Here is a 25,082-nt window from a genome sequence, read left to right as displayed (position 1 = left end):
TCTGCACCAGTTGACAGAAAAGGGGAGGTGCTTCAAGTGGACAGAGGCATGTCAGTGTGCATTTGAACGGCTGAAGCGTGGGTTGATGTCTGCACCGGTGTTAGCCTATCCTGACCCTAGTAAACCCTTTATACTTGACACTGATGCAAGTGATACAGGCATTGGGGCAGTGTTGTCACAAGAGGAAGGCGGCTTAGAACGGGTGGTAGCATATGCTAGTCGGGCATTGACTAGGTCGGAACGCAAGTATGCAACAACAAAAAAGGAGCTGCTAAGTATGGTAACTTTTACCAAGCAGTTTAAACATTACCTGTTGGGTAAAGAATTCCTCTTGCGTACCAACCATAATTCTTTGCGGTGGCTACATAATTTTCAGGATGTGGAAGGTCAGATAGCGCGGTGGATAGAGCAGCTGGCAAATTTCCAGTATAGAATAGTTCATAGGTCTGGGAAGTTACATGCCAATGCTGACGCTATGTCCAGGCTCCCCGGGTTTAGGGAGGGGGCTCAGGCGGTTGGAAATTTGGGGGGGCAAACTGACATACAGCCTGTTTCCAATCCAGGAATATATGCGGCTCGTGAGGTGGGTCAAGCAGGCAGCTCTGCCCAGAGTGGAGAGAGCGATGAAATAGCCGCAGCTCAGGCAGAGGATCATGAGATACAGCAGCTGGTTGAATTGAAGGCGCGAGGTAATGGGCAAAGTATGGCACTGCCTGATGAGCCAGGTCTGCAAAAGTATGCCCCTGTATGGTCACAGCTGGAAATTCAGGGTTCCTGGTTGGTGAGGGTGCCCCCTGCTAACTCTGATGCTGCCTCACAAGTGCAAGTGGTCTTGCCTCACACGTTGGTACCTAAAGTATTGGCTCAGCTACACGACTCTGTAACGGGAGGGCACCTTGGAGTGCAGAAACTGCAGGCGAAAGTCAAAGACTGGTTTTATTGGCCTGGGTGGTTTAAAGATGTAAAGCAATGGTGTAGGGAATGTGTGGAATGTGCCTCACGTAAAGCGCACGGCCCCCCTCCTCGTGCCCCGTTGTTACATCATCAGTTGTTACATCAAGGCCCCATGAGTGGGTGGCCTTAGATATTTTGGGACCTTTGCCTGAAACTGTTGATAAAAATAGATACATCTTAGTGGTGGGGGACTATTTTTCTAGATGGACGGAGGCATTTCCTATACCTAACCAAGAGGCCCACACCATTGCTAAGGTGGTGGTTGAGCAATGGGTTTGTCGTTTTGGTACACCGCGCAGCATTCATAGTGATCAGGGTCGCAACTTTGAATCCAGATTGTTTCAGGAGTTGTGTATGCTATTAAATATTCATAAGACTCGAACCTCGGCCTATCATCCCCAGTCAGATGGGTTAATTGAACGCTTTAATCGCACATTTCTGTCCATGTTGTCCATGTTTGTGGAGGATAACCAGAAAAATTGGGATGCACTGCTGCCCTATGTTATGATGGCGTATCGCAGTAGTGTACATGCCAGCACAGGGTTTACTCCATACAAGGTGCTTTTTAGTCACGAGATAGTGCTTCCAGTTGATGTTATGCTAAACCTAGGGGAGGGAGAGAGGTTTTCATCAGTTAATCAGTATGTCACAAATTTAGCAAGAATCCTGTCTACAGTAGTGGGGGCTGTGCAAAGACACCAAACAAGGGCATCAGGTCAGCAGAAGAATGCTTTTGATGTGAAGATAAACTTTCAGTATTACTCAGAGGGGGAATTGGTATGGGTCCACAATAAAACAAAGAAAAGGGGGCTTTGCCCTAAACTGCAGAGACGCTTTAAGGGCCCATATAGGATCCTACAGAGGATTACTGAAGTTCTGTATCAAGTTAGCCCAGTGCAGGGAGGGACAGAGAGTGTCTTGCATTTCAATCGGCTTAAACCCTATCTCGCTCCTTGCCCAGAACCACCAGCAAACCAGGATGGGCTCATCTGCCGAGGCAGCCAGCTAGTGTGCCACCAAACCAGCGTGATGTCCAGTGGGGATCGAGCTGGGTTTACCGGAGGCAGCAGGATCGTGCAGGAACATCCAAAGAGGGAAGCAGTACGGCTTCTACAGGGAGACCCGTGGGCCAGGAGCGGTACCAGAGTCGGTTAGCACCTGCACAGGGGCAACGTCCAGAGACCAGGGAAACCAGCGTACCAGAGGGGGAAGGACATCAGCTGCAAGTTGGGGCGGAGGGAAATGCTGCCTATCCTCTGTATCGGCAGCTAAGTATTGCAGCACAGACCCCCAGAGAAGGACTGAGGACTCAGGAGGAGCCATGACCGGAAGTAAGAAGGCCGCAGCGCCAGCGGAGACCACCAGTATGGTCTCGTGACTACCTGGATCATTAAGCTGACTTGAGGACAAGTCCTCTCCGCCAAGAGAGGGACGAGTGTAGTGAGGCAGCAGGTGGAGCGGTCTCTCTGCAAGATAGAGACTAATTAAAGTCAATAACATACACCTGGTGAACGCCAGGTAGGGAGGAGAGGTGTTAAAAAGAGACAGTGACTCTGTGATAGCGGGCTGGAGGCACACATTTGAGCAGTCTGGTGGCTGGCACTCCTGGGGGCTCGGGAGGGGCGTTCGCAGCTGGTTATGGCTGCCGACGCGAAGAAAGTAAGGCAGGGGAGCCGTTCTGGTGAGGAGGGGAGGTTGGTTGCCTCCTTTAGATAGCCAGGGCTGGGGTTATAGTGGGGTTGCTGGTTGCCGCCTCTCACCAGCTGGTTGCCGGTGACACATCCACATTGGTGCTGCGGCTGTTGGCTCCAGAGCGGGGTCCGGTCTGTCTGCGCCGCCCGACGAAGTGCTGTTCCCCCGGGGGGTCGGACGGCGCATCAAGCGAAGACCCGGGGGGGGGGGGGGGGGTCCTCGCCAGCGGCCGAGTTAAGTGTTTACTTGTGTTTTGTGTCCGTGTCTGATTATTGTAATTGTGTCTTATGTCAGTTTATTTGTGTTGTTGATTCATTTTAAATTGCGCGGGGGGGCCGGTAGGCTGAGTGGGGGAATGGGTGGATGGTTTGAGGGGATTAATACGGGCAGTAGCTCCAGCGTGTATTGCGTGCTGTGTAACTGAAGCGTGCAGTGGCGTGCTGTGATTTAAACCGGAGTGCTGTGTGTTTAATGCTAGTCCAGTTTCTATCTAGCTCTTTAAGGTGTGGGATGAGCTCTGTAGCCTGATTTGTAATTTTCCCCTCTGGCTGTTTCTTACCCATTCTGTGTCTTATATAGCCACCATAACCCTGCGCCCTAATTTATTGTAATTTTAGGAATATCAATAAAGTATACATTTTATACGCTTGGCTGTCTGTCTTGTGTGGGTTTGTTCAACTCCTCTGACTAAAACTGGTTACTGGTTAATAAGGTTCATTACAGTATCATCCTCTTTTCACTAAAGTTACCTGCAGTTACCGCTCTGCAGGACCACAGCCCGTCATCCAGCACGATACAGACACTCTGAGAATCCGCTTAGTTGTTGTTGTGAATGAAGTAAGTTGTTCCAAAGCTGTCTCACTTTTGTTTCCTTTTAGAGTTGTTCAGATTCCAATACCAAATCGGCGAGTAACATTACTAGAGTTCAGGCACCGTTTACCAGTTACCAGTTGCATTAGCTCTGTTGGTGCTGTTAGCACGGCTACAGTCGAACTGCAGCGATCCGAAACAAAAAGAGCCGCTACAAATAGCCAAATAACTGAACTTCCGGTCAGTCGTCATGGAGACACGAAGCTTTGCCAGTGCTGCGGTGTTTGGACCAGAGTGAAAACAAACGTGTGTACGAGCTGAAAAATGAAATGACATATCACTGTATACCACCAGTCTGTGTGAAAACATTAAGTGTGGCTGCTGCACACAGGCAGTTTTTATTTATTCCTAGATTTATGTCATAATGATTATCCAAAATTATTTTTCAATAAACGTTTTTTGGTTTTGTGTGAAAAAAGAGTGGGGTTGTGGGTTGTGGTGGGGCTCATTGGGTGCTCAGCACCCCTAAAGCTCTGACCCTAGAATCGCCCCTGCTCTGGTGCCAGATGATCCTCTTGCTCATGCTGCGTGTCTCGCCCCAGTTTCGATCTCCTGGTCCCTGCCTTGTGTTCTCCAGCCGTCTTGCCCTCGAGCAGCGCTGTTGTTTGTGTGAGTTTGTTTTCCTGCCTGTGAGCTCTACCCATTACGGAGATTTATGTTATTTAAGTGTCTGTCGAGTTGTTCACCAGCGCTTGTTCCTTTTTTTGTATGCCTGTGTGCTTTTTCTCCCAATGGAGTTTTTTGTTGCCTTACCTGAGTTTTGTGTTTTTTCATTAGAAGCTGTGAGTGTCCTCCAGCAGAGTTATTTGACCCCCTGAGTTGATTATTCTTTTGTTGTTACTTTTCTAATAAACTGAGAAATCTTATCCTCTGCACTTGAGTCCTGCTTTCCAGTATCCGTCACAATCACAAGCAGGCACAGTCTTCCTCAGTTCACTCAGTTGTCATCATGTGAACATGTGGATGCCGGAACTAAAGTGGGCTTTTGCAAAGGGAGTTTTGGATATGTGTTACAGTAATGTTGAGCAGAGCGTGCCATGTCTGCCTGCACTGGCTGGCTGGGTTTGCTCCATTGGACTAAAGCAGACAGTGGCAGGCAGTTTGTGTGTTCTCTGACTGTCACATCTGGCACAAAAGGTCAAATTGAAACTTGTTTCATTGTGCAAAATTTGTTTTATTACAACAAATAAATAGCTTGATTTTGTTCAACAGATACAGATACAAACATTCAATCTACACTAATAACTAAAATATAAAAATAATGAAATGACACAACCATCTTTTTGTTTTGTTTTTCAAGTAAAGTTTCCTGATTAATAAATTCTCCCAGAGCTTCAGATTTAAAGTGCACAGTGTGTGTTATTTTATAATGTTGATTAATGAAAGAGCTGTGTCTTCAGGTTCACCGGGAACTCTGTCACTCATTCTGTAGAGGTGGAAAAAAAACATGTAATTAAATGTGTGAATCTGTACAGTAGAATAACTGAGTTGAATCTCTGCTGCATTAACATACTGTACCTGCATTTGTTCATGTATCCAGTTGATAAAGTATGTTACATTGCCATAGACTCCTGGCTTGTTCCTAAGAGCACATTTAATTCCCCAGCTAGTGTCCCCTGCCAGCCACCATGCATTTCCCTCTTTGACCACCAGAGGCCCTCCACTGTCACCCTGCATATGGGAATAAATTCAATAGTCCTTTATTAGTCCGGTGAGGGCAAATTCCAAATATATGAGGTTGGTGTGACTTTCTGTGTGTGTGTGTGTGTGTGTGTGTGTGTGTGTGTGTGTGTGTGTGTGTGTGTGTGTGAGAGAGAGAGAGACAGGGAGAAGAAACTCAGAGGACCTGACAGGAGTCGATTCCTCCCTGCATCTTGCCAGCACAGATCATGGTCTCAGTGACTTCTCCATCTAACACGTAAGGTCTGTTGCAGATCTCTCTGCTGTAAATGGTCACTTGTGCCTGATTTAGTCTGTCAGGACTCGGTCCTGAAAAGAATCAATGATTGGACACCCACAGTTAGCTCAGTTAACCATTAAAGGGCACTGCTCCCTTACTTGTACTTTAAACCGTAACAAGCAGGTGACCGCTGAAACATTTCGACAAACAATCTACGGGGAGGGATGAACAGGATGTATTCAAGAACGGTTTTAATTCCTGAGCTCTCAATCAACATTGCATATATTCTTAGAGGTGTACACTTTGCGTTTGGCTTACCAGATGAGCGTGTGGCTCCCCATCCTGTAATCCAGGCTTGACGTCCAGCAGAGAGATCCACATCAATGTTGGGGAGACACACTGGCTTCACTGTTCCTGAGACATAATTTGCTATCATCATCAACTGCCAACAGTTCACATCATTCAGTGAATGAAATGTTAATGTTAACAACTGTATGACAACTACTTACCTGAAAATATCAGAGGTGTATCAAGCTTTAGAAGAGCAATGTCATTGTTATTAGTTTTTCTGTTAAATCCTTCATGAGTAATGATTTTGTCAACTGTTTTGAAAGCCCCAGAGCGCATTTTGGACAAGCTCACGTCGCCGGAGTATACCATCCATATTCTAGGATCGGCATTCATGCTATAAGGTAAAACAGTCAGACAGAGGGAAGACAAAACTCAGATTCTTTCCTGAATGTCTATCAACAGACAGTAAAAGAAAAATTCTGAACAAACTAGGTAAGTAGCATGAAAGACCCTCTACAGTGATGCTCACTTCTGGAAGCAGTGTGCAGCAGACAGGATCCAGTAAGGGCTGATGATGGAGCCTCCACAAATGTGTTGACCATAGATCTGGAGACTGACCTGCCATGGCCAGGCCCCATTTACTGCCTGCGTACCACCCACAATACGAGTGCTGGGTGCTGCTGAACTCTGTCCACATTCTAAGGCGGGGGGGAGAAAAACTTGAATTCAGGAAGTTAAAGTTCTGTCCTCTTAGATATTTGGTTCCATCGTTCAGAGGAAGTCCGAATAACTCGCCACTGTCTGGCTGGCTGAATCTGAATTTTCTTTGCATAAATCTAGATTCACACATACTTTAGTGGTGTAGCTGTGTTCCAGTTAAACCAGTAGCTTACCAATACACTGAAGTTTGACAGCCTGGGCTGAGCAAGTTTGGCTGGAAAGGAAAGGATGACAAAGACTGTTATTCAAGACAGCCAATCCAAAAGAAGATAGTCATCATTTATCAAGGAGTTCTAAACTGCACAGCATGAAATAAGACTGATTCATCTCCCAGTGGGAACTGAATCACTTCTGTACTTTATATAACAGTATTATCTAGTGATACAGCAGGTGGGCTGTCATACCTGTAAGCCAGCTGTGACTGTATGCGGGTTCCTTGACTGCTTCCAGGCTTCAGCGTCATGTATCCCCTCACAGCTATAGCACCTGCACTGATTTCTGTGTAAGACACATAATCCTGTCTGTGGGTGGACACGAGGGAAAACATGTAATCAGATGGGATGGACCTTTAAAAAAAAAATGGGGGGGCACGAACAGTAGTGAAGAAGACAATCAGCACCTCTTGTACCCTATGTGCTCACACACAGCTTTCCCATAGTTGTCGTTCCAGTTATCAGCACACACTGGCATCCACATCTGCCTGTCAGATGAGTAACTTTCCAGGATGAAGTTGGTGCCGTGGAGGCGAACTGTGAAGCAGACAGAACAGCAGTGTTCAGCCACCATGCCGCTCACTGATGTGACGCACAAAGGCAGCTACAGTGTGTGTTTGAGGAAGACTGGGGTGATGATTTGAACGTCTTACAGCACTGAGATTCATCCTCTCCATCAGCGCAATCCTGAACACCATCACACCACTGGGAGAGGCTGAGACACTTCCCACCACTTCTGCACGACTTCCCCAGTAAACACTGGTAGTACACTGCAAACACACACATATACATGATACAACACACAGACAAAAACAGACAGGAATCTGATGAGATGTTCATCACATGAATTCATGTGATGACACAAAGCCACTGAGGCTACAGCGATCTTCATATTCACTTACAGAAGTACCAGAGCAGGAGGCCGACCACCGCCAGGACAACAAGCACACACAGAGATACACACAGTGTGTATTTCCAGTGACATTTCTTTATTCCTGCAAGGTAAGACAAATGTAAGAATCACTATCGGCTATGCAAAAAAAGAAAATGCAAACTGCACGCTCTTTCAGGATTTACATAGTACGTATCACACATGCAAATATCAGGCTCAGCAGACACTTTACTGCAGAGATGACAAGAACGAAACATGCTGTAGATCTAAAATCCAGATTAAAAGTGTTATACATGCAGCTAACAGAGTTAAACCACTCCGAGCATCATGTTTATGGAGACTCAGATCTCAGTGGTCTTTTAAATTGTTCTCACCCCACACTGACATTTTATTCTCGACCTATTACTATTCAGTGCTTGCTATTTTGAATTCTTTTTCGTTTCATTTTGTTTTTAGGATCAAACGAGCGACATCCAATTTTACACTTCATTAACTGTATATCTCAGCAAGTAAGGTTGTGATGGCCACTGTGGTCACAGGTGACAGTTAAGAGATAATAATACTATATAGTAAATGATAAAACAGTAGCACAAATAGAGAGAGGCCGGAAAGCACTCACTCATATGAGAACAGAGCAGTATCTATCATCTCTATCTAACCACCATAATCGACTGGTCAAACTAGGTCATGTACAACTGCAGCACCAAAACCTCTGAGTGTGTTCAATTAAGCAAAGGTGTGTTTTATTGCTCATGAATTCAACTTTTCATTTGTAAGAGGAAGAATCTGTCATTTCTTATTTCAAACGTTTTTCTTAACGTAAGACACACTTTTGTTCTTACAGTGATGATAAAAAGACGTGTGATTCGGTGAAACTTCACTACGTGTTTTCATTCACGTGAATGATCTTTCCCTCATGACTTCCTGGAGTCACTGTTTACCTGCCTTTTTATTCCACACTATCACTTCGCCCAAGACTCGTGACAAACCATAAATCAAATATTACCGTACCTTGTTTTCTTCCTGATCTATGTGGTGTTCCCGCTGTTACAGTGTGGTGAGTGTTGATGGTTCTGGCAGTGACGGCAACATAACTGGGAGTCTGCTGTGGGAGGGAAGGGTATATTCCCTGTTGTTGAGTATACGGAGGGATTCTTCCGTCCTCATGCTGATACCCAATGTTGTCATAGATGGGGCTATTTGTCTGGAGTTACAGGAAATAGTCTTTTAATCATTAATTACACGTTATCAGTGAGCAGCCATATCACATAGAGAGTGACCTGTTAATGAAAACAACATCCAGACAATTAGAAATGTTGCCTTTTACTATGAAACTGAACTTACCTGATTAGAATTCATAGTGAAGGAGCCACTGGGGAGGGAGGCTGTCAAACTGGAAAATATTACACAATATTTTTCAATAAAAATGAATCAGGTATTGGTCATAAGCGTAGTACATGACACACTGTATCACCAGACTGCAGCTTTCATTAAAATGGTACAAACAGAACATTTTGATTGAGCAAGTTAAATAAAAACAACTGATACACATTAAAAACATCAGAAATACTCATTTCCCCCACAAGCACTTGAGAATTTGTAGTTTTTTAAGCAAACAAGCCACAAGCCGATTGAACTGCTCCACACTTCAGAAGTACGTTATCAAAAATCACCTGAGTTACATGACTTACTTCGAGTCTACAAAAACATTTATCCACATTTTTCACTAGATTTCCACCTACCTTGAAATTCCCACAAATTCCTTCAGCGCTCCGGTTCCGTCTGTCTCTCTACTCCTCGTGTCTTTCTGTCTCACACCATTCCTCCATGTAATCATCAGCTATGACCACACCTTTTTCACTGAGTGCACAAGCCAGCCTGCTGTGTGCTGCTTGCTTTATGCAACACTTGACATGGACAAACAGCAGGTATTGACGAAAGCCAGCACTTGATACTCATTATCTTCAGTTCATAGCCAGGCTTTCAGATAAGGTAAACAACGAGCACAGGACTCTGTTCATCCACTATCTGTGATAGGAAATAATCTCTCTGAATTCAATTCAGTAGAGTAATATATTGTGTATCTTATTGAACAGTTTTATGGTAATTTTGTGCACCAGTAATTGTGCTCCAAACCAGTCTGCCTCATACTCTGATTTCACACAGCTGGAAATCTCTGTTGGCCATGTGTCTGAGCAGCAAACATCTGTAAAGGTGTGATGTTGTAATATCTCATTTAGTTGCATGAAAACTTGCAGACTTCCCCTTCAAATTATAGACATCCAATAACAAATCTTCTGTACAATAACCAGAAATAAAAATGTGCCATAAATAAAGTGGGAATTTCTTGTTGTTAGGCAATGCTGCCACTCCTGTTACAGTCAGTGTGGCTGAGAGTGAACGATGGGAGTCAACAGGTGTCACTGCTTGTTTGACACACCAAAAGCCGTCATTCAAGCAAGGCCTTAAGGGATTAAAAAGATTTAAGTCAAGTGAAAAGGCATAAAAGACTGGGTTCTTACTTTTGTCCTTTTGTTTGTCCTTCTGAAGAAAAGCGTCTGCAGTGTTTAATCAGTAACGTCCAAACAAATGGGCAAGTAAGCTTAAAAATACTGGCAACCAAAGACTCTGTCAATGTTTTACTCAGTGTTTGACGGTGTTAACCGGCAGGAAAAGGAAGGAAGGAATGAAAGACCACAGTCATCCTGTAAGAGACTATGAGGAGTATAATGTGTGACTGAGTGACATCACCTTTGCATCATTAAATTGTTGTAAAATCAGTTGTCGGAAAGACAAAAGACATGTCCTGACAAGAAATGGACCAGTTGAGGAAAAAACTAAAAAACAGATTTACCTCCAGAGGTAGAAAATGTTGCATGTTCATTACCTTAAAGGCTCAGTTCCTCCAAAAAACACAAACATTTTTCCTTACCCTGTGGTGTCTGTAGAACTTTTAATACATTCATTTCTGAAACTGTTTTCTGTCTGGGAGGATATATTGCACATGATAGATGTTGTTTTGGATGCCACAAGCAAAATATGATTCACCTCCACTGTACTGAGGTAGTGGCAGATATTTTAAAGCCATTTCAAACCTCAGCTGGTGAAGTCTAACCTCATTAACTACCTGTGACTCGTGTTAAAAACATATATTGCAAATTTTTATATAATCCCCTTCTCGCCCTGCCTGGGGCGGTATTGGGCCTCCTTCAAGCTCGGGTCCTCTGCCAGAGGCCTGGGAGCTTGAGGGTTCTGCGCAGGATCTTGGTTGTTCCCAAAAGTGCGCTCTTCTGGACAGAGATCTCAGATGTTCTTCCTGGTATCTGCTGGAGCCATTCTCCCAGCTTGGGGGGTCCAAGTGCCCTGATCACTACTGGGACCACTTTTGCCTTTATGCCCCGCATAAAGGCAAAAGGCCTTGAGACCCTGGTATTTCTCCAGCTTCTCGTGCTCTTTCTTCTTGATATTACTGTCACTTGGGATCACTACATCCACCACTGTGACTGTCTTTTGTTCTTTGTCTACCACCATTATGTCTGGTTGGTTCGCCATCACCAGTTTGTCTGTCTGGAACTGGAAGTCCCACAGGATCTTGGCTCAGTCGTTCTGGATCACCTTTGGAGGTGTCTTCCACCTTGATACTGGGACCTACAGCACATACTCGGTACAGATGTTCCTGTGTATGATGCTAGCCACCTGGTTATGACGCTCCATGTATGCCTTCCCTGCCAGCATCTTACACCCCGCTGTTATGTGCTGGATTGTCTCAGGGGCATCTTTGCACAGCCTGCACCTGGGGTTTTGTCTGCTGTGGTAGATCCTAGCCTCTATTGACCTTGTGTTCAAAGCTTGCTCTTGTGCGGCCATGATCAGTGCCTCTGTGCTGTCTTTCAGTCCAGCCTTTTCTAGCCACTGGTATCTATCTATCTATCTATCTATCTATCTATCTATCTATCTATCTATCTATCTATCTATCTATCTATCTATCTATCTATCTATCTATGTACAAACTGTGCTGTGTGAAGACATGTTTTCTACTGCAACATCAATGAGCGCATTAACATTACAAAGAACACAGCACCATCTAGTGGCCAATTTCAAAATCATCAACGCTATAACCTTCAGAGACATCACCTCCACAGTTAAAAAGCAATCAAAACCACAAGTGGTTCCGTGAAAACTATTTATTAAACCATTTCACTTAAATATGAATTTTTTGACGATGGGTTTCATCAAACAAAGGAGTGTTTTGTATATTGGAGTCATGACGTCATGTGAGGAGAGTCCATCTTTGCTGTCTGAATAAGGCCACTGGCATGTAAGTTTTAACAGATGCATTCTTCACAGTTGAAGGATGTTCACAGACGTCTCAATCATTTGGAGCCAACAGGATGGCAACACACAGATTAACCAAGTATCAGCGAGAGCGAAATTTCCCGTCAGGTTTCCTACAATTTCTGGATCACAATAGATGAAGCTCCGCCACCTCCATTGCAGATGCCTGCCAGCCCATACTGGCCCGGCTTGAGGTTGTGCACCATGTGACCCACAATTCTTGCTCCGGACATCCTGACAGAAGAACAGACATGATTAATTTGGATGCGGGCCTGAAATGTAAATACACTTACTGGATGACACTGGAATAGTTACAGCTGATTCCTTTGTCTCAGATCCAAAAGAGTCTGTATGAGTCCCTCTCAGCTGCTTACCCAATGGGGTGTCCCAGTGACACAGCTCCCCCGTTGATGTTGACTTTTGCAGGGTCAATGTCCAACATCTTGATGTTGGCCAGCACAACCACACTGAAGGCCTCGTTGATCTCCCACATGGCGATATCATCCTTCTTCAGCCCTGCTGCATCCAGAGCCTGACACACACACCACACGGTTGGCAAAATGCACAAATCCAAAAATTTTTCTCTTATTGCTCCTCTCTCATATCAGCAAAGAGCCTTGAACAAAACATTCAGCAGATTGTATCAGCTGATGCTACTTAACATTAATTCCATGAGGCCAACATTAAACTGGCCCGTTGTTGGCTTTCAGGGTTCTCATCAGCTGCTGTGTGTACTGTCAGATCTTCCGGTAACTCTAATGGAGTGATGCATCTTCTCTCTAGCAAATCACACCACATCAGTATCAGAGGTTGCTTAGTTTGGAATCAGGACCTTCAGTATTATGATGAAGAAGCTTGTGAAATTTTTGGTGTTTAGGTGTTGAATGTGTTCGATACATATTTTATCGACATTTAAGTAAATATAAGTACTGCATAGGACTCAGTATCAGCGGATCTCCAATACTTAAGGACTCGGATGAAGGCCAGAAATCTTGATTTGGGCCAGGAATGTCAATGAATATTCAAAACTCAAATTCACATTTGACTGTAAAAAAATCCATACATTCTAATGGGAAGACTAATATTTGAATGTGGGTAAAAAACAAAACAAAACACAAAAACAATTTCTAGCATCTAGTAATGACTGTTTTTTTGTTTGTTTTTTTTTAACCAGGAGAGTCTGCTAAAGTCTGACATATTTAAGTCTTTGGAGATGTTTTAAAATGTTGATGTTAAAATATTCCAGCTCCTCATGCAGTTTCTCCCACCGCTTCTCTAATGTCCACCCTCTCTCACTCGCTTCTCTCCCGTTTATTTCAACCAATCCAGAGTTGCTGGTGATTGTTGGTACATTGGAAAAGATGAATTAAGATTGTTTGTTGAGTTTCATTTTGTTTTCAGCGTGTTTGAATGAAGTGTGTTTTACGATGATAAAATGACTGTTCTTATGAATGGAGTCTGGTGGCTTTGGAAAGAGCGATATAACAGCTGTTTGTGGTCACACAGGAAGGATCTTACTCTTTAATAAAAAGGTATGTCTGTGGGGAACCTCCCGCAAGGTGGTCAGAGAATAACAATCTGAGCTGTCAGTGGCAAAACACTTTCAGTGGATGATGGTGTGGAGGGATTAAATTACAGTCTGTTTCATGGCTGTCGGCTGCAGTGCTATCGATCAATACTGGGTCCACAATCACATCATAAATGAGTAGAAATCCTCCTGTTTGTCCGAACAGTGAAGCCTTCCAAAACACGAGGACCAGCACCAACCAGAAACTCTGCACACAACTTCACTTTCACTGATCGAAAATATAATGTGGGTTAGGCTGAAGCGAGCATAATGAAACACAGTATATGAATTACTTCATTTGTTTATTTTTTTTCTATGTGTAGCTATGTAGATCTTTTCAAAGACTTTCATATTGAAATAATGTACAATTAGTCTGTCTCTCTTTGTTTTGGTTTTCCCTCTTAGTAATGCAAAAAAATAGATATTGGTATAGATAATGGTTCGAACCTCTGTGGTTCTCTGAGGGAATATCCAAATGTCATTTTTGGCCAATTTTGAGAGGCCTCATGGAGACTCACCTTGGGTACAGCAAATGCAGGAGCAATGGGGAAATCGATGGGTGCAACCGCAGCATCAGCGAAAGCTATGGAAAAATGTATACATATATACACATCAACATCAATCCTGCAATTTAACAAAAACTATGACAATTATGACAAACAAGCTTTTAAAACATCTGTCTGATTATTCAATATTCTGGCTGTGAGCGTAGAACGTGATGGAATCCATCTCTATTTTCTCCTTTTTAACCTGATGGTGGCTTTTACGTTGCACCTGTTCCGAAATATAAATCCAGCGGAGCCCACAAACTCATTACTGTTTTCAGCTGCCATGCCAACCTCTCTATTAACCCGTAGAATGAATGCAACCCAACAGTTTAACATTTTATAAGTAGGCCTGCTGTGTGATAAAACCTCAATTTTGGTTAAGCTCTGCAGTTTAGTGTGTGTGTGTGTGTGTGTGTGTGTGCGTGTGTGCGTGTGTGCGTGTGTGCGTGTGTGTGTGTGTGTGTGTGTGTGTGTGTGTGTGTGTAAAGCTTACAGACAATCCTGGCCAGCGGAGTGACGTTGAGTCTCTTTGCAGCATCTGCTGTCATTAAAACGAGAGCAGCTGCTCCATCGTTCAGTGTGCTGGCATTGGCTGCTGTCACTGTGCCTAAAAGACAAGTGACCAATCACAACAACGTGCACATTAAAACACAAAGGCTCTGTGAGCAAGCATTCTGACGACATTCTGTTCAAACAGAATTAATGTCCAAGTGATGGATGAATGAATGAAAATAACAGCCACTCATCATTACCGTTCTCTTTCTGGAACACTGCCTTCAGTTTGGGAACTTTGCTGAAGTCGACCCTCCTCCACTCCTCATCCTCAGACACGACTACATCAGGTTTGCCTACAAAACCACGTCAACATCAGATAAGCTGTACGATGTGAGTAAATGACAAAGGTCACCGGCCTGAGAGCAACTTCCCGTACCTCTCTGGGGAATGCTAACCGGAACGATCTCCTTGGCCAGAATTCCAGACTCAAATGCTGCTTTGCTGCGGCTGTATGAGCCAATGGCGAAGGCGTCCTGCTCCTCTCTGCTGATGCTGCAGCTCTTGGCAGTGTTCTCTGCACAGTTGCCCTGTAAAGGTAAAAGCAACAGACATGAGATCAAACATGAAACTGATGATGAACTTATATATTGTCTTTTCCACAATCTAATAACTAACAGGTGGTTGATAGTTACCATGTGGAATTTGTTGTAGACATCAGTGAGTCCGTCCTTCACAATGAGGTCTTCCATCCTCACTCCTCCATAGGCTGGGGTCTCTCTGGACATCACATAAGGTACATTGGACATGCTCTCCATGCCTCCTGCCACCATCACATCCTAAAGCCACACAGACAGCCATACATTGATCTGCAGTGACAAATATAGTCTATTCATTGTTGGCCTGGCATCTCAGCTCCTGGTTGTATGTGCATGAACGGCTTTCACAGGATTTTTAGTTACAGCCATTCTGCCAAAGAACTGAATGATGTCTAGTTTCAGTCCTGAGGGCAAGTCGATGCAGTTGTCAAAGTTCTCATGGTAAACAAAGCTTGTTTTTGGTCACAACACAGTTTTCCATGATCCTGTCAGAGATCAGATTTGTGTTTTCATGTGTACAGTATCACTGTACCTGCATGCAGCATCGAGCAAGCGAAAGTGCTTTTCATGCTTAAGCTACCTGGTGTCCACACATGAGACTCTGAGCGGCCATCATGATGGACTTCGTCCCGGAGGCACAGACTTTGTTGATGGTTGTTGCGGGAGTGTTGAGGGTCAAGCCTGAAGATACAATCAATAAAAATAAATAATAAAATACCAATCTCCTGACCAGCCCTCGGTTACGCTTTTGTGTGTATATACTGTATACTGTCTGTATATTTGACCACTGACACATTATTTCACAGTGATCTATTGTACAGTACGTGATCAAAACAAAACTGTCAATTACAGTTACTATGTTTCTAATATGTTTCCACATTAGTTTCCAACCTTCCTGTAACTTGCAATTGTCACCCTGCAGCTGCCCACTTTCTCTTTTCATATTTTGGAGCCTTGTCATGTGTGGATAAAGTGTTGTTTTCAGATCATAAGGTATACACAATCATTAGCTGCTCACAGTCAGCCTTAAAGAATTAAAGAGATGCTTTTTGTACCCGTGTCAACTATTTCTGACTTGTCCAAATGGCATGTGTGCAACTAGTTTGTGGAAATCAATGTTTTGGCGCGCTGCCAACTGGAATAAGGGTGAAACTATAGCAGTGTGGTCATACCTGCTCCAATCAAGGCTTGTCTTGTGGGGGCCTGTCCTTCTCCTGCCTGAAGCACATTGCCCATGTAGACTTCCTTTACCTCTTCAGGAGTGATGCCTAAATGCAAGAAACATGAGGTCAACTCATTAAATCGACACATCTATCGTCTGTTTGATGCGTCCTCTGTCTCATGTGAAAGTGAAAGAAGAGGAAACCTCAGGCCATTTCTTAACCATGCATCCACACATCTGGTGATGATCAGCTGATGCTCCATCAAGCCCTAAATGGAGGAAAATATTTTTCTCTAAATAAAAAAAGTGACCCATCTGAACATACCTGCTTTGTCTATGGCTCCCCTGATGGCAATGGAGCCTAGTTTGGTGGCTGGTACTGCTGCCAGGCTGCTTTTGAAGGAGCCTATTGGAGTGCGGACTGCGCTGACAATGACGACCTCCTGAAAACATGCATCAAAAACCTGCATTACAGCGAGCAGCCTAAACATTTACTTGTGATGATAATTTGAGATTCAATTCCTGTAACTTACATTGAGTGAAGGGCGAGATGTGTAGCTTCTTGAGAGGTACTTGTGAGCCTGCAATGGCAGGATAATGATATGGATTATTCATCTTCCACACAAGAGAGCTCCTATTTCTAATCCCATCTTTCCAATCAAGTCTGCGGTTCGACCTGAAGCTCCATCATACAAGTTTCAGTCAAACGGGGTTAATGAACTTTAAGGAGCATAACTATGGTGTAAGATAGCTGTCAAAAAGATGTGTCCATATTTTAATGTTCGTATTTGTAAAGTTAACAATTTGTGTGTCATAAAAGTTGTTTTACACAAAATTCTGCTGTCACATACGTGACTCTGTGAAATTGGGTTCGGGTTACGATTGTTTTTATTGTTTTAATTTCATTTTATTGTTTTTATATATATTTATATTATAATGGGTTGAAATGTGTGTCTCTTGCCCAATGGGTGAGACTTTAGAGCTTTGCCAGTGAAGTCTCTGCAGGGCTGGCAGCATTGCCCTGCACGTTTGCGTCTGGGGCATGCGCATGCGCAGCTGGAGGAATCGCCGATCGACTACTTTCCCCTGCGACTTGACTGTGACCTCAGTGACGTCATTTCAGCACTTTTAGAGTCGTAACCGTAAACTTGAATTCGTGTTCACAGTGAAGACTTTGTAGTCATAGAAAAATGAGTAGTATTCATAAGACTTTGCACTCACAGCTTTTAGACTCATACTCATATAAAAACACTCGTAACCCGAACCCAATTTCACAGACTCACGTACGTGACAGCAGAATTTTGTAACATTTTGTAACAACTTTTGTGACACACAAATTGTTAACTTTACAAATACGAACATTAAAATATGGACACATCTTTTTGACAGCTATCTTACACCATACATAACAGACTGTTAGCTATGCTGACAGTAAGTGCAGACACAGGCAGGCAAACCATTTATGCTAGCAGTGAAACCCGTTAACATGACCCTTTTCTAGCTTCTAATATTTCAATTCACTTAAGCTTGTTACGGTTGTTGCTGTAATGCTTTCTCCTCGGTTCATTTGTTGAAAAGCAGACCTTGCTGTTGCGCCATTGGGAAAAATCTGTGATATGAGAAAGCTTCACTAGCCACAAAGGAGCTATCTGGAACAGTTATCAGGCATTTTCACACTGTCATATAATGATTCTAATCATAAACTTTATTTGTATAGCACCTTTCATCCAAGAATTACAGGTCAGTGCTTTACAACAATGACATTGCATACATAAAGCACTTCATGTAAAAAAGACAAAGAATATAAAATGAATGTAAGATAAGATGGAGAATAAAATCCACTCTATAAGAACAATAAAAAAGAGATAAAACTAAGGATGGAAATATACAAATTCCAGATGGGCACAGATTCACCATCAGTCTTAATTTACCAAAATAAGCCTATTCCCTTCTCCCCCAGAACGCCTTCCCACAGGTTTAACCTCACTGTGGGCATTTTCCATGTCAGGCACAGCCTGGGCTGCCCTGGAGAAAAACCTCACCTGTCGTGGTGCTGTGGGGGTTAAAAAACACACAGACCACAGTCTTTTACAAGGTGAATGAATGACGAGAAAATAAAATCCACTGAATAGTAGTAATAAAACAATTTCAAAACAGGATAAAGTGCGTTCCAAGGAGGAAATCACATGCACCAAGTGCTTCATGGAAAAGACATAGAATAAACATAAAAACAGGGATCAGGTTTTCATGTCAAATAAGATGAATAAAACTCTCTTTATAACTATAGTAAAAAAAAGGTAGAATGAGAATGAAAATAAACACAATGCGTAACACATAATAACCACTGAATAACAGAATAAAATAAAGTTTAAGATGAGTGTATAGACTGGGCTTAAGTGAAGGGATACGGCTGTCTTTTAAAGACAAGCAGCGGGCTGTCTTCTCTGATTTTTACAGGTAGTGTGTTCCAGAGCAGACTGATGCTGTGAACCAGCAGCTGATGATCGCCGCATTGTTGGAAGCAGATAGCGAACAAGGGAGCTAACAATGTACCTTGGTCCAACTCCATCAAGGGCTTTGTACACAATTTAAATCAATCTTGACTGACACAGGAAGCCAGTGCACAGCAGCTCCTCTTGGTTCTGGTTAACAGTCGAGCTGCAGAGTTTTGAATGAGCTCAAGTCTCGCAGTGGTTTATAGAGGTCAATGAAGAGTGTGCTACAGTAATCGAGTCGGCTTGAAATAAAGATATATTTTTCAGCATCTTTTCGATTTAAAAATGGTCGTACTTCAGCTGAGTTTGACTGTAACACAAGGACACGAACAGGCTAGCAAAGCTGCTCTAAGTGAACCAGGCCTTGTGTTTACAAACGGCTGCTAAAGCTAGCCTTCCTGTGCAGTCTAACAGGAAAAGAGGCGAAGCCACAGTGATTATTCTGCACAGCTTCACTTACCAGGCGTTTGCAGACATGAGCGCGCACACTGAAGAGTCCACTGGATGACATTTTGAACAGGCAAGACACAGGACTGACACTCACACACCACACACTTCACCTTCAGCCATAAAGCGGAGGATAACTATATCAGCCAATCACAGTGAGAGGTGTAGTCCCTCTAACGTCACATCAGTGGGGCATTATGGTTATTGTAGTTTTATGCACGAGATCCCAGTACGTGTCCTACAATTGATTACGTGAACTGTCCCGCGCGTTTATCTTCAAAATGTAAGCCCTTGTAAATATTAGATAACGTTTAGCGTCAACACATATGAAAATAAACAACATTTTATAACAGAAGAGAAATTCTACAGGACACGTGGAAGTGGAACTGGACTAGACTGGCATTGCAGGTCCAGAACTGAAGTTCTTTCACTGCTGCTGGTCTGCCAGTGGATTAGTTAGGCTGGACCAGGTATGGTGTGACCATCAATGACAGCTCCTGAAGATTAGAAAACATCTGCAGGCACGAAGTAGTAGACTATGCACATTGTTTACTACATTTCACATTTGTCTATGGTGTGAACTCTGAGGGGCTCAGTTGCCATCAGAGCCTTTTCTTCAGTGTTTTAAAAGTAGTCGTATGGCTATGGGTGTAAGCATGTCACTAGCTGGTAAACCCACTGCATGAAGAACAAGGCATCCCCTTTCTGTCAATAGCTCCTACACTGCAGTGCAGGCAGTCCATTGAAGACACTAAAGCTGACAGCTGTGGGGGATAATTATGAATATGTGTTACTGTTTTTCCTTTTGTAACAACTTCCCTGAGGTCATGGTGGAAAGTGGAACATTGTCCCCTCATATCGTCAAACATACCAAATGCTTCCAGATCTCTTTTACTGCAATTAGTGAACTCAAGCATGATGAAGAAACATTCAAACTCACTCTTGTTTTTATTTTCTCTTTGAAAGATGAATTAAATCACATTTAATTAATGCATGCAAGACAAAACATTGCGAATAGGTGTTGCCCACAGGAATAATATGTATTTCTTTTTCAGCTAATGTATTTCTATGCAGATTTCTATAGAAAAGGCCCCTTAAGATACTCAGGATTAGTTAGTGGAGTAGACCAAAGCGGTTTATGATCACAGATGTATGCATGTGTGTGTATGTGTATTTGGGTGCTTGTTTCTTTAGTTGCAATCCATCCATCTGTAGTTTAACAGGGTACGCAGTGCTCTTCTTCGTTGGTAGTTGTACTCTGTCTGTCTGGATCCATAGGAAAAGTACAGGTTCCCTGGCAAAGGGAATGCACCATTGGTATAGCCCCAAACAAGAACTCATAATGCTACTGCAGAGGGACCTACCTTTGACTGTTACCTACCCCTATTCTCAAAAACAGCATCCACTCTGTGGCCAATCCCAGGGAGTGCTCTGTGAATGAATTTTGGGTACCCACCATCCATTCTGCCCCTCCTTTCATTGTAGCTGTATGAGTAATGAGGAGGTGTTCATCAGCATGTGCTATTGGTCTATATCTGGATACAAGCTAGATGTGTATGGCTATTAACATTACTCACCTCCAGTATTTGTTCCCCACAAAGAGGAGTGTTCTGCCTACAAATGAAACATGGACAGCAGCATCTACCTTGGTGACAGATGAAGGGAAGCCGAAGTCTCTGAGAGGTTTGGGATAACCAGGTTGGACAGTTTTTCCTCTGATCCCCCAGTAATGATCTCCTGTGATGTGAAAAGGCCAAGTTATGTTTCTAATGGGTTCCTGCATTTATTTATATCTTATTATCATTCTTAATGAGTAAAAAATTATTATTAACTGAATGAATTGTGTACCTTCAAAGAAAATCACATTGCCTCTCTTATACTCATAAGCAGCATCAACTTTGCTAATTCCAGGCCAGACAGACTGAATTTTCTTTGTACTGATGCCATCCCAGGAGCTGCTCCTCCTCCAGAAATGTCTGAGAAAAGAGGACAAAATTCCATGATAAGCCGACAGTACTGAGAAGAAAATCTTTAAAAATAACTCCTCTTTCTAATGGAGTGTCATGGGTTTGTGAAACCTACATGACTAAAACAAAAAATAGTGCAAAAATGTCTCACCCAGCTTTGAAGAAGTAAAGATTGCCCTGAATGGAGGTTGCAGCATCAAAAATCAGGTCCCTGCTACACCTGTCTGGAGGAGGTTCTGATGTGGGTTCAGGTTCAGGTCCAGGCTGTGCATCTGGGTCAGGTTTAGCTGTGGGTTGATCTGATGTTGCTCTGGCTCCTTTGACAGACAAAAGACAAAGACATGACACTGGGAAAGAGTTGGTCAGTGCTTCCTTGTAAAGTGCTGTCTGTGAATTAGTTGAGCTCTTACCGTAAATAGCCTGTATTCCCTCTCTGTCATCATCTGGTAGCTTGTAGTCCTCTGTGGTCACATATTGGTAGGTGGGATACATCAGGGCTGTCTGGACCTGAGAGTGGGCTAATCCCAGTGCGTGGCCAAACTCATGAGCTGCCACCAAGAACAGGTTGGCTCCTGCAGATACACACTGATAAAGTTACTTTGGGGACGTAATCAGCCGCAGTCTGATATCACCTCACTCATAATGTTTCCTTAATGTCAGCACCTGCTGAGGTTTGAGTCCAGTTTTCATCTTCATCGAAATGGGTGTCACCTCCGTTGCCTTCTCCAGGGGAGAATGCATGAGCCAAGACACCACCCTCCCCATCGAATGGAGCAAAATCTCCATGGTCTGGTTTTGAGAGGAGAGGAGTAATGTTAACACTAGATCAAACATTGTCTTAAAAGTACTGAAGACACTGCATTACCTCTACTCTTGAACATGATCATAATGTCAGCAGTGCCGCTGTTGATCTGCTTGAAATCCAGAGGAATGACGTCACTGTAGAGTTGCAGAGCCTTGGCTATGTTGGCATCCACATCACTCTGACTCAGGTCTGGTGTGTAGTCAGTTATCCTGCGGTGTGAGAGTGAAAGTGTTTTTCAAAAACTCTCAACGGGAGCTTTCTTGTGCTCTATGTTTGGCTGAGCTGCTGGAGAGAGTTTTGTTGTTTGTTTTTTGACATTGGAGATGTTGTGTGGTACCTGTATGTGACCACAGTCTTCTCCCACTTTGGTCGACCGTCAAAATGTGCATATCTGGTCACATCTGTGAAACCACAGCGGGGTCGAGCCATCACCTCCACGGTGTTGGAGTCCAACTTCCCTGTCACCTCCAGGCCAAAAAACTCCTGCATTTTTCTCAGAGTGTCTTCAAAGGAATCCAGAGAGGAGCGCAAGACGCTGTTTGGGGCACTGACACCCACATCAGAGAAAAACTGAGACAGATAGTCCTGGACAAAGAACACAGGAATAAATTTCAATGCAGAATTTTTAGAAAAAAAAAAACAGTGGAAAAGATTATTTTTAAATTGTAATTGAATTCAAAGCTATAGTCCTTGAGATTTTCTTGAAATCAAACCCAGTTTTTTATTCTTTTCAGGGTGAGTATTTGTTTCTACAGTAACTATTCAATATATTTACATTCTGTAATTTCCTCTCTATGTTCATCATTTTGATTGTTAGTGGCAGTCTGCCATTCCTGCACTGGATGCAGAATGTTGCATGTATGTAATCCAACATGTTGTACTTTTACTTCATGGATATCAGCGCCACTGTTTACTGTTCGTTCTCCTACAGCTACAGCTATTACATACAGGGCGGCTATTATCATCATGTCACCAGGGTTAGCCCTACTAAAAAACCCTCTTAAAAAACAGCAGTCGTTTTGGGTATTTTCTGTCAGGGGATCAATTTTAAATATTGCAGGGAGTAATGATAGAGTCAATAGTCAATAGCAGCCACAGTGAACTGCGGGCGATAACCCTGCAGATACTGTGCTCAGCATGAAATCAGACGGAGGCTGCTCATAGCATCATCATCATCATCATCAATATCAATAATGTAATAGCTCCTCTGTTGTTTTCTGCTCAAGGAATGTTTGCTGCTCACACAAATCCGGGGACCTGTAGTTTTAAACTGCTCTTGCTCTCACCACGGGTGACCATGGGTGTCACAGAATCAAAAGCTGGAATCTAAGGCTGGCACTGCAACTGAAGTTCTCTTTCATAATATCATTTTTCAAACTTCTTTTTTCAATTGGTGGTATTCACTATCTTAAACCATAAGATGCCAACGTAGATATACTGAGTAATCCCTCTCTCTAATGTCTGTCCAGCATAGAGGCTGAAAATATACACTGACTCTGTGTTATAGAAAAACGCCTGATTGAGTGAAAATGCCACGTGGAAATGTCCTGTGATGAAATCTCATCGATATCACCATCATGGGAAACATTTCTGTTCGTCTTCTTTAAACAAACCTACATTAGTCATTTAAAATTCTCTTCATCACAAAATGGAAAGAAATGTTTTGGTATGATGTGCAAAAAACCATGCATACCTTCAGACTTAGCTTCTCCTGTGTTAGAGGCAGTAGGCACTTTTCAAAACATGCAGGTTGAGATATTTTTCCTTTCTGTACATATTATCTTTAATCCTCATCCCTGAATTCTTCAAACTGATTTTTAACAGTGCAAAGTGTGGAAATTCATATTTCTAACAATGGGAGGTACATTTTTGCTTTTAGAAAATTGCTCTTCTTTTCCCTGATATTGCCAATTTAAATCACAGCAACAAACAATATTTACCACAGAGAACACCTCACGTTTACCTGGGCTTTAGTGAGCTCTTCTTGAGTGGGTGAAGCAGTGGGCACAGCTCCACAGTGGGCCACCATTACAACTATAATTACTGTTTTAACAGCCAGTGCACCTTCCATGATTCTTCTGCTGCAGAGAAAAGGGAAACTCCAGATACTTTCTTCTTCCTCCCAGGCTCCGCTCAGACATACAGTTGTAATGCACTAGTCAGTTGTGTCCTGAAAAAGTCCATTTCACTAATTTGGTTGTGAGGTAAAGAGCAGAGGAAGTTGTATGTTTGGGCAAGAAAACATTCCTGCAAGTGTCTGAACAGGCCCATTCAGATCAACGAGAGACAGATAAGTTTAGTGATCAGAGGGGGAGTCGAATGGTGGAAGAGGTAAAAAGAGGTGAGCAGCTGGAATATCTTGGGCCTGCATGAACATGAGGAAGATCACAAATAGTACAATATGAACCACATGAACCAAACATGTTGTTATCATTCAGAGTGTACAGTGGGGGGTGCTTACCCTTTCATTTAGTGATTCCTGTTACTTGCATATAACTTGTTTTTAATTAAATGATCATGATACTTTTATACAGATGCAGTTTTGAAGAGCAAAATTCAGTGTGCTGGCACGCTTTCTCTGAAGTTTTATATACAAATATGAGAAATTTAGAGCAGCATTGAGAAACCATTTGTGGTCATTGTGCAGACTCTATCTGTCAGGGATACCTAAAGCAAGCTTTCAGACCATCGTGCTGTATTGCACAGTAAACACTTGTTGCGGAGGATAATTCATCAGTGGATGCAGTAAGCAAAGAAAACAAGAGAGGGAGCCACAGGAGCACAAAGTTCAGCTGAAACTGGCTGACATACTGTGCTCTGTGGTGTATCTTATGTTTCTTCTTTTTCGTCTTTAACTTTGACATCAAAACTCACAGTGATCATTCAGAACCTTCTGGATTCCTGCATCTGGCAGACAGATCATGGCCCAATGGAATAACAGCGTAAGTGGTGGTTTCAGTTTATGCAGTCACATGCAATTCAATTTTACATTTGCAAGCAATTATCATAGCAATTCAATGTCCAATAAAACATTTGAAACTACAAGCTGTTATGCGCTCTATGCTTCCATGTTGGAATTATTAGGTCACCATTGTGCATGCCTTTATGCTCTTCACAGCATAAAGACTCCAAAT

General features: G+C 43.0%; 3 protein-coding genes across 3 annotated transcripts; all 3 read right to left on the bottom strand.

Annotated features, from left to right (window-relative positions):
• Window positions 1–2,064: 2,064 nt before the first annotated feature.
• Window positions 2,065–8,890, bottom strand: LOC139345050 (transmembrane protease serine 2-like). Its single transcript, XM_070983505.1, has 14 exons — window positions 8,876–8,890; window positions 8,543–8,735; window positions 7,542–7,634; window positions 7,293–7,409; window positions 7,047–7,176; window positions 6,832–6,948; window positions 6,601–6,641; window positions 6,237–6,405; window positions 5,926–6,101; window positions 5,735–5,830; window positions 5,363–5,505; window positions 4,990–5,187; window positions 2,715–2,803; window positions 2,065–2,596 (listed from the first exon to the last, which is right to left on the bottom strand). Exons 1-14 carry the CDS (start codon window positions 8,888–8,890, stop codon window positions 2,065–2,067), a joined length of 2,109 nt encoding a protein of 702 aa, XP_070839606.1.
• Window positions 8,891–11,698: 2,808 nt separating this feature from the next.
• acat1 (acetyl-CoA acetyltransferase 1) lies at window positions 11,699–19,351 on the bottom strand. The gene is made up of 12 exons (XM_070982785.1): window positions 19,190–19,351; window positions 16,768–16,815; window positions 16,560–16,677; window positions 16,245–16,340; window positions 15,653–15,753; window positions 15,169–15,312; window positions 14,913–15,063; window positions 14,734–14,829; window positions 14,475–14,588; window positions 13,952–14,016; window positions 12,241–12,398; window positions 11,699–12,100 (listed from the first exon to the last, which is right to left on the bottom strand). Exons 1-12 carry the CDS (start codon window positions 19,238–19,240, stop codon window positions 11,980–11,982), a joined length of 1,263 nt encoding a protein of 420 aa, XP_070838886.1. The 5' UTR covers window positions 19,241–19,351; the 3' UTR covers window positions 11,699–11,979.
• Window positions 19,352–20,175: 824 nt separating this feature from the next.
• Window positions 20,176–24,184, bottom strand: mmp30 (matrix metallopeptidase 30). Its single transcript, XM_070982711.1, has 10 exons — window positions 23,912–24,184; window positions 22,286–22,533; window positions 22,009–22,157; window positions 21,807–21,932; window positions 21,554–21,715; window positions 21,295–21,460; window positions 21,025–21,152; window positions 20,754–20,913; window positions 20,558–20,661; window positions 20,176–20,470 (listed from the first exon to the last, which is right to left on the bottom strand). The coding sequence occupies exons 1-10, from the start codon at window positions 24,017–24,019 to the stop codon at window positions 20,367–20,369; spliced, it is 1,455 nt and encodes a 484-aa protein (XP_070838812.1). The 5' UTR covers window positions 24,020–24,184; the 3' UTR covers window positions 20,176–20,366.
• Between the last annotated feature and the right edge of the window lie 898 nt (window positions 24,185–25,082).

The sequence above is a fragment of the Chaetodon trifascialis genome, chromosome 16, assembly GCF_039877785.1.
Source record: "Chaetodon trifascialis isolate fChaTrf1 chromosome 16, fChaTrf1.hap1, whole genome shotgun sequence".
Taxonomy (NCBI): Eukaryota; Metazoa; Chordata; class Actinopteri; order Chaetodontiformes; family Chaetodontidae; genus Chaetodon; species Chaetodon trifascialis.
This window is presented reverse-complemented; position numbering and strand designations above follow the sequence as displayed.

Bases quoted from the DNA above. Each gene is read 5' to 3' on its own strand.
- LOC139345050 (XM_070983505.1), bottom strand. The intron at 6,949-7,046 runs GTGCTGATTGTC...GTCCACCCACAG, and splicing joins GAGCACATAGGGTACAAGAG to ACAGGATTATGTGTCTTACA. The intron at 6,102-6,236 runs GTGAGCATCACT...TTTACCTTATAG, and splicing joins GCTGCACACTGCTTCCAGAA to CATGAATGCCGATCCTAGAA.
- acat1 (XM_070982785.1), bottom strand. From the start codon at position 19,240: ATGTCATCCAGTGGACTCTTCAGTGTGCGCGCTCATGTCTGCAAACGC. The intron at 16,341-16,559 runs GTATGTTCAGAT...TCTTGCATTTAG, and splicing joins GGGAGCCATAGACAAAGCAG to GCATCACTCCTGAAGAGGTA. The intron at 12,101-12,240 runs GTAAGCAGCTGA...TTCTTCTGTCAG, and splicing joins TCACTGGGACACCCCATTGG to GATGTCCGGAGCAAGAATTG.
- mmp30 (XM_070982711.1), bottom strand. From the start codon at position 24,019: ATGGAAGGTGCACTGGCTGTTAAAACAGTAATTATAGTTGTAATGGTG. The intron at 21,716-21,806 runs GTGCTGACATTA...GTGTATCTGCAG, and splicing joins CTGGACTCAAACCTCAGCAG to GAGCCAACCTGTTCTTGGTG. The intron at 20,471-20,557 runs GTAGGTAACAGT...TCCCTTTGCCAG, and splicing joins TGCTGTTTTTGAGAATAGGG to GGAACCTGTACTTTTCCTAT.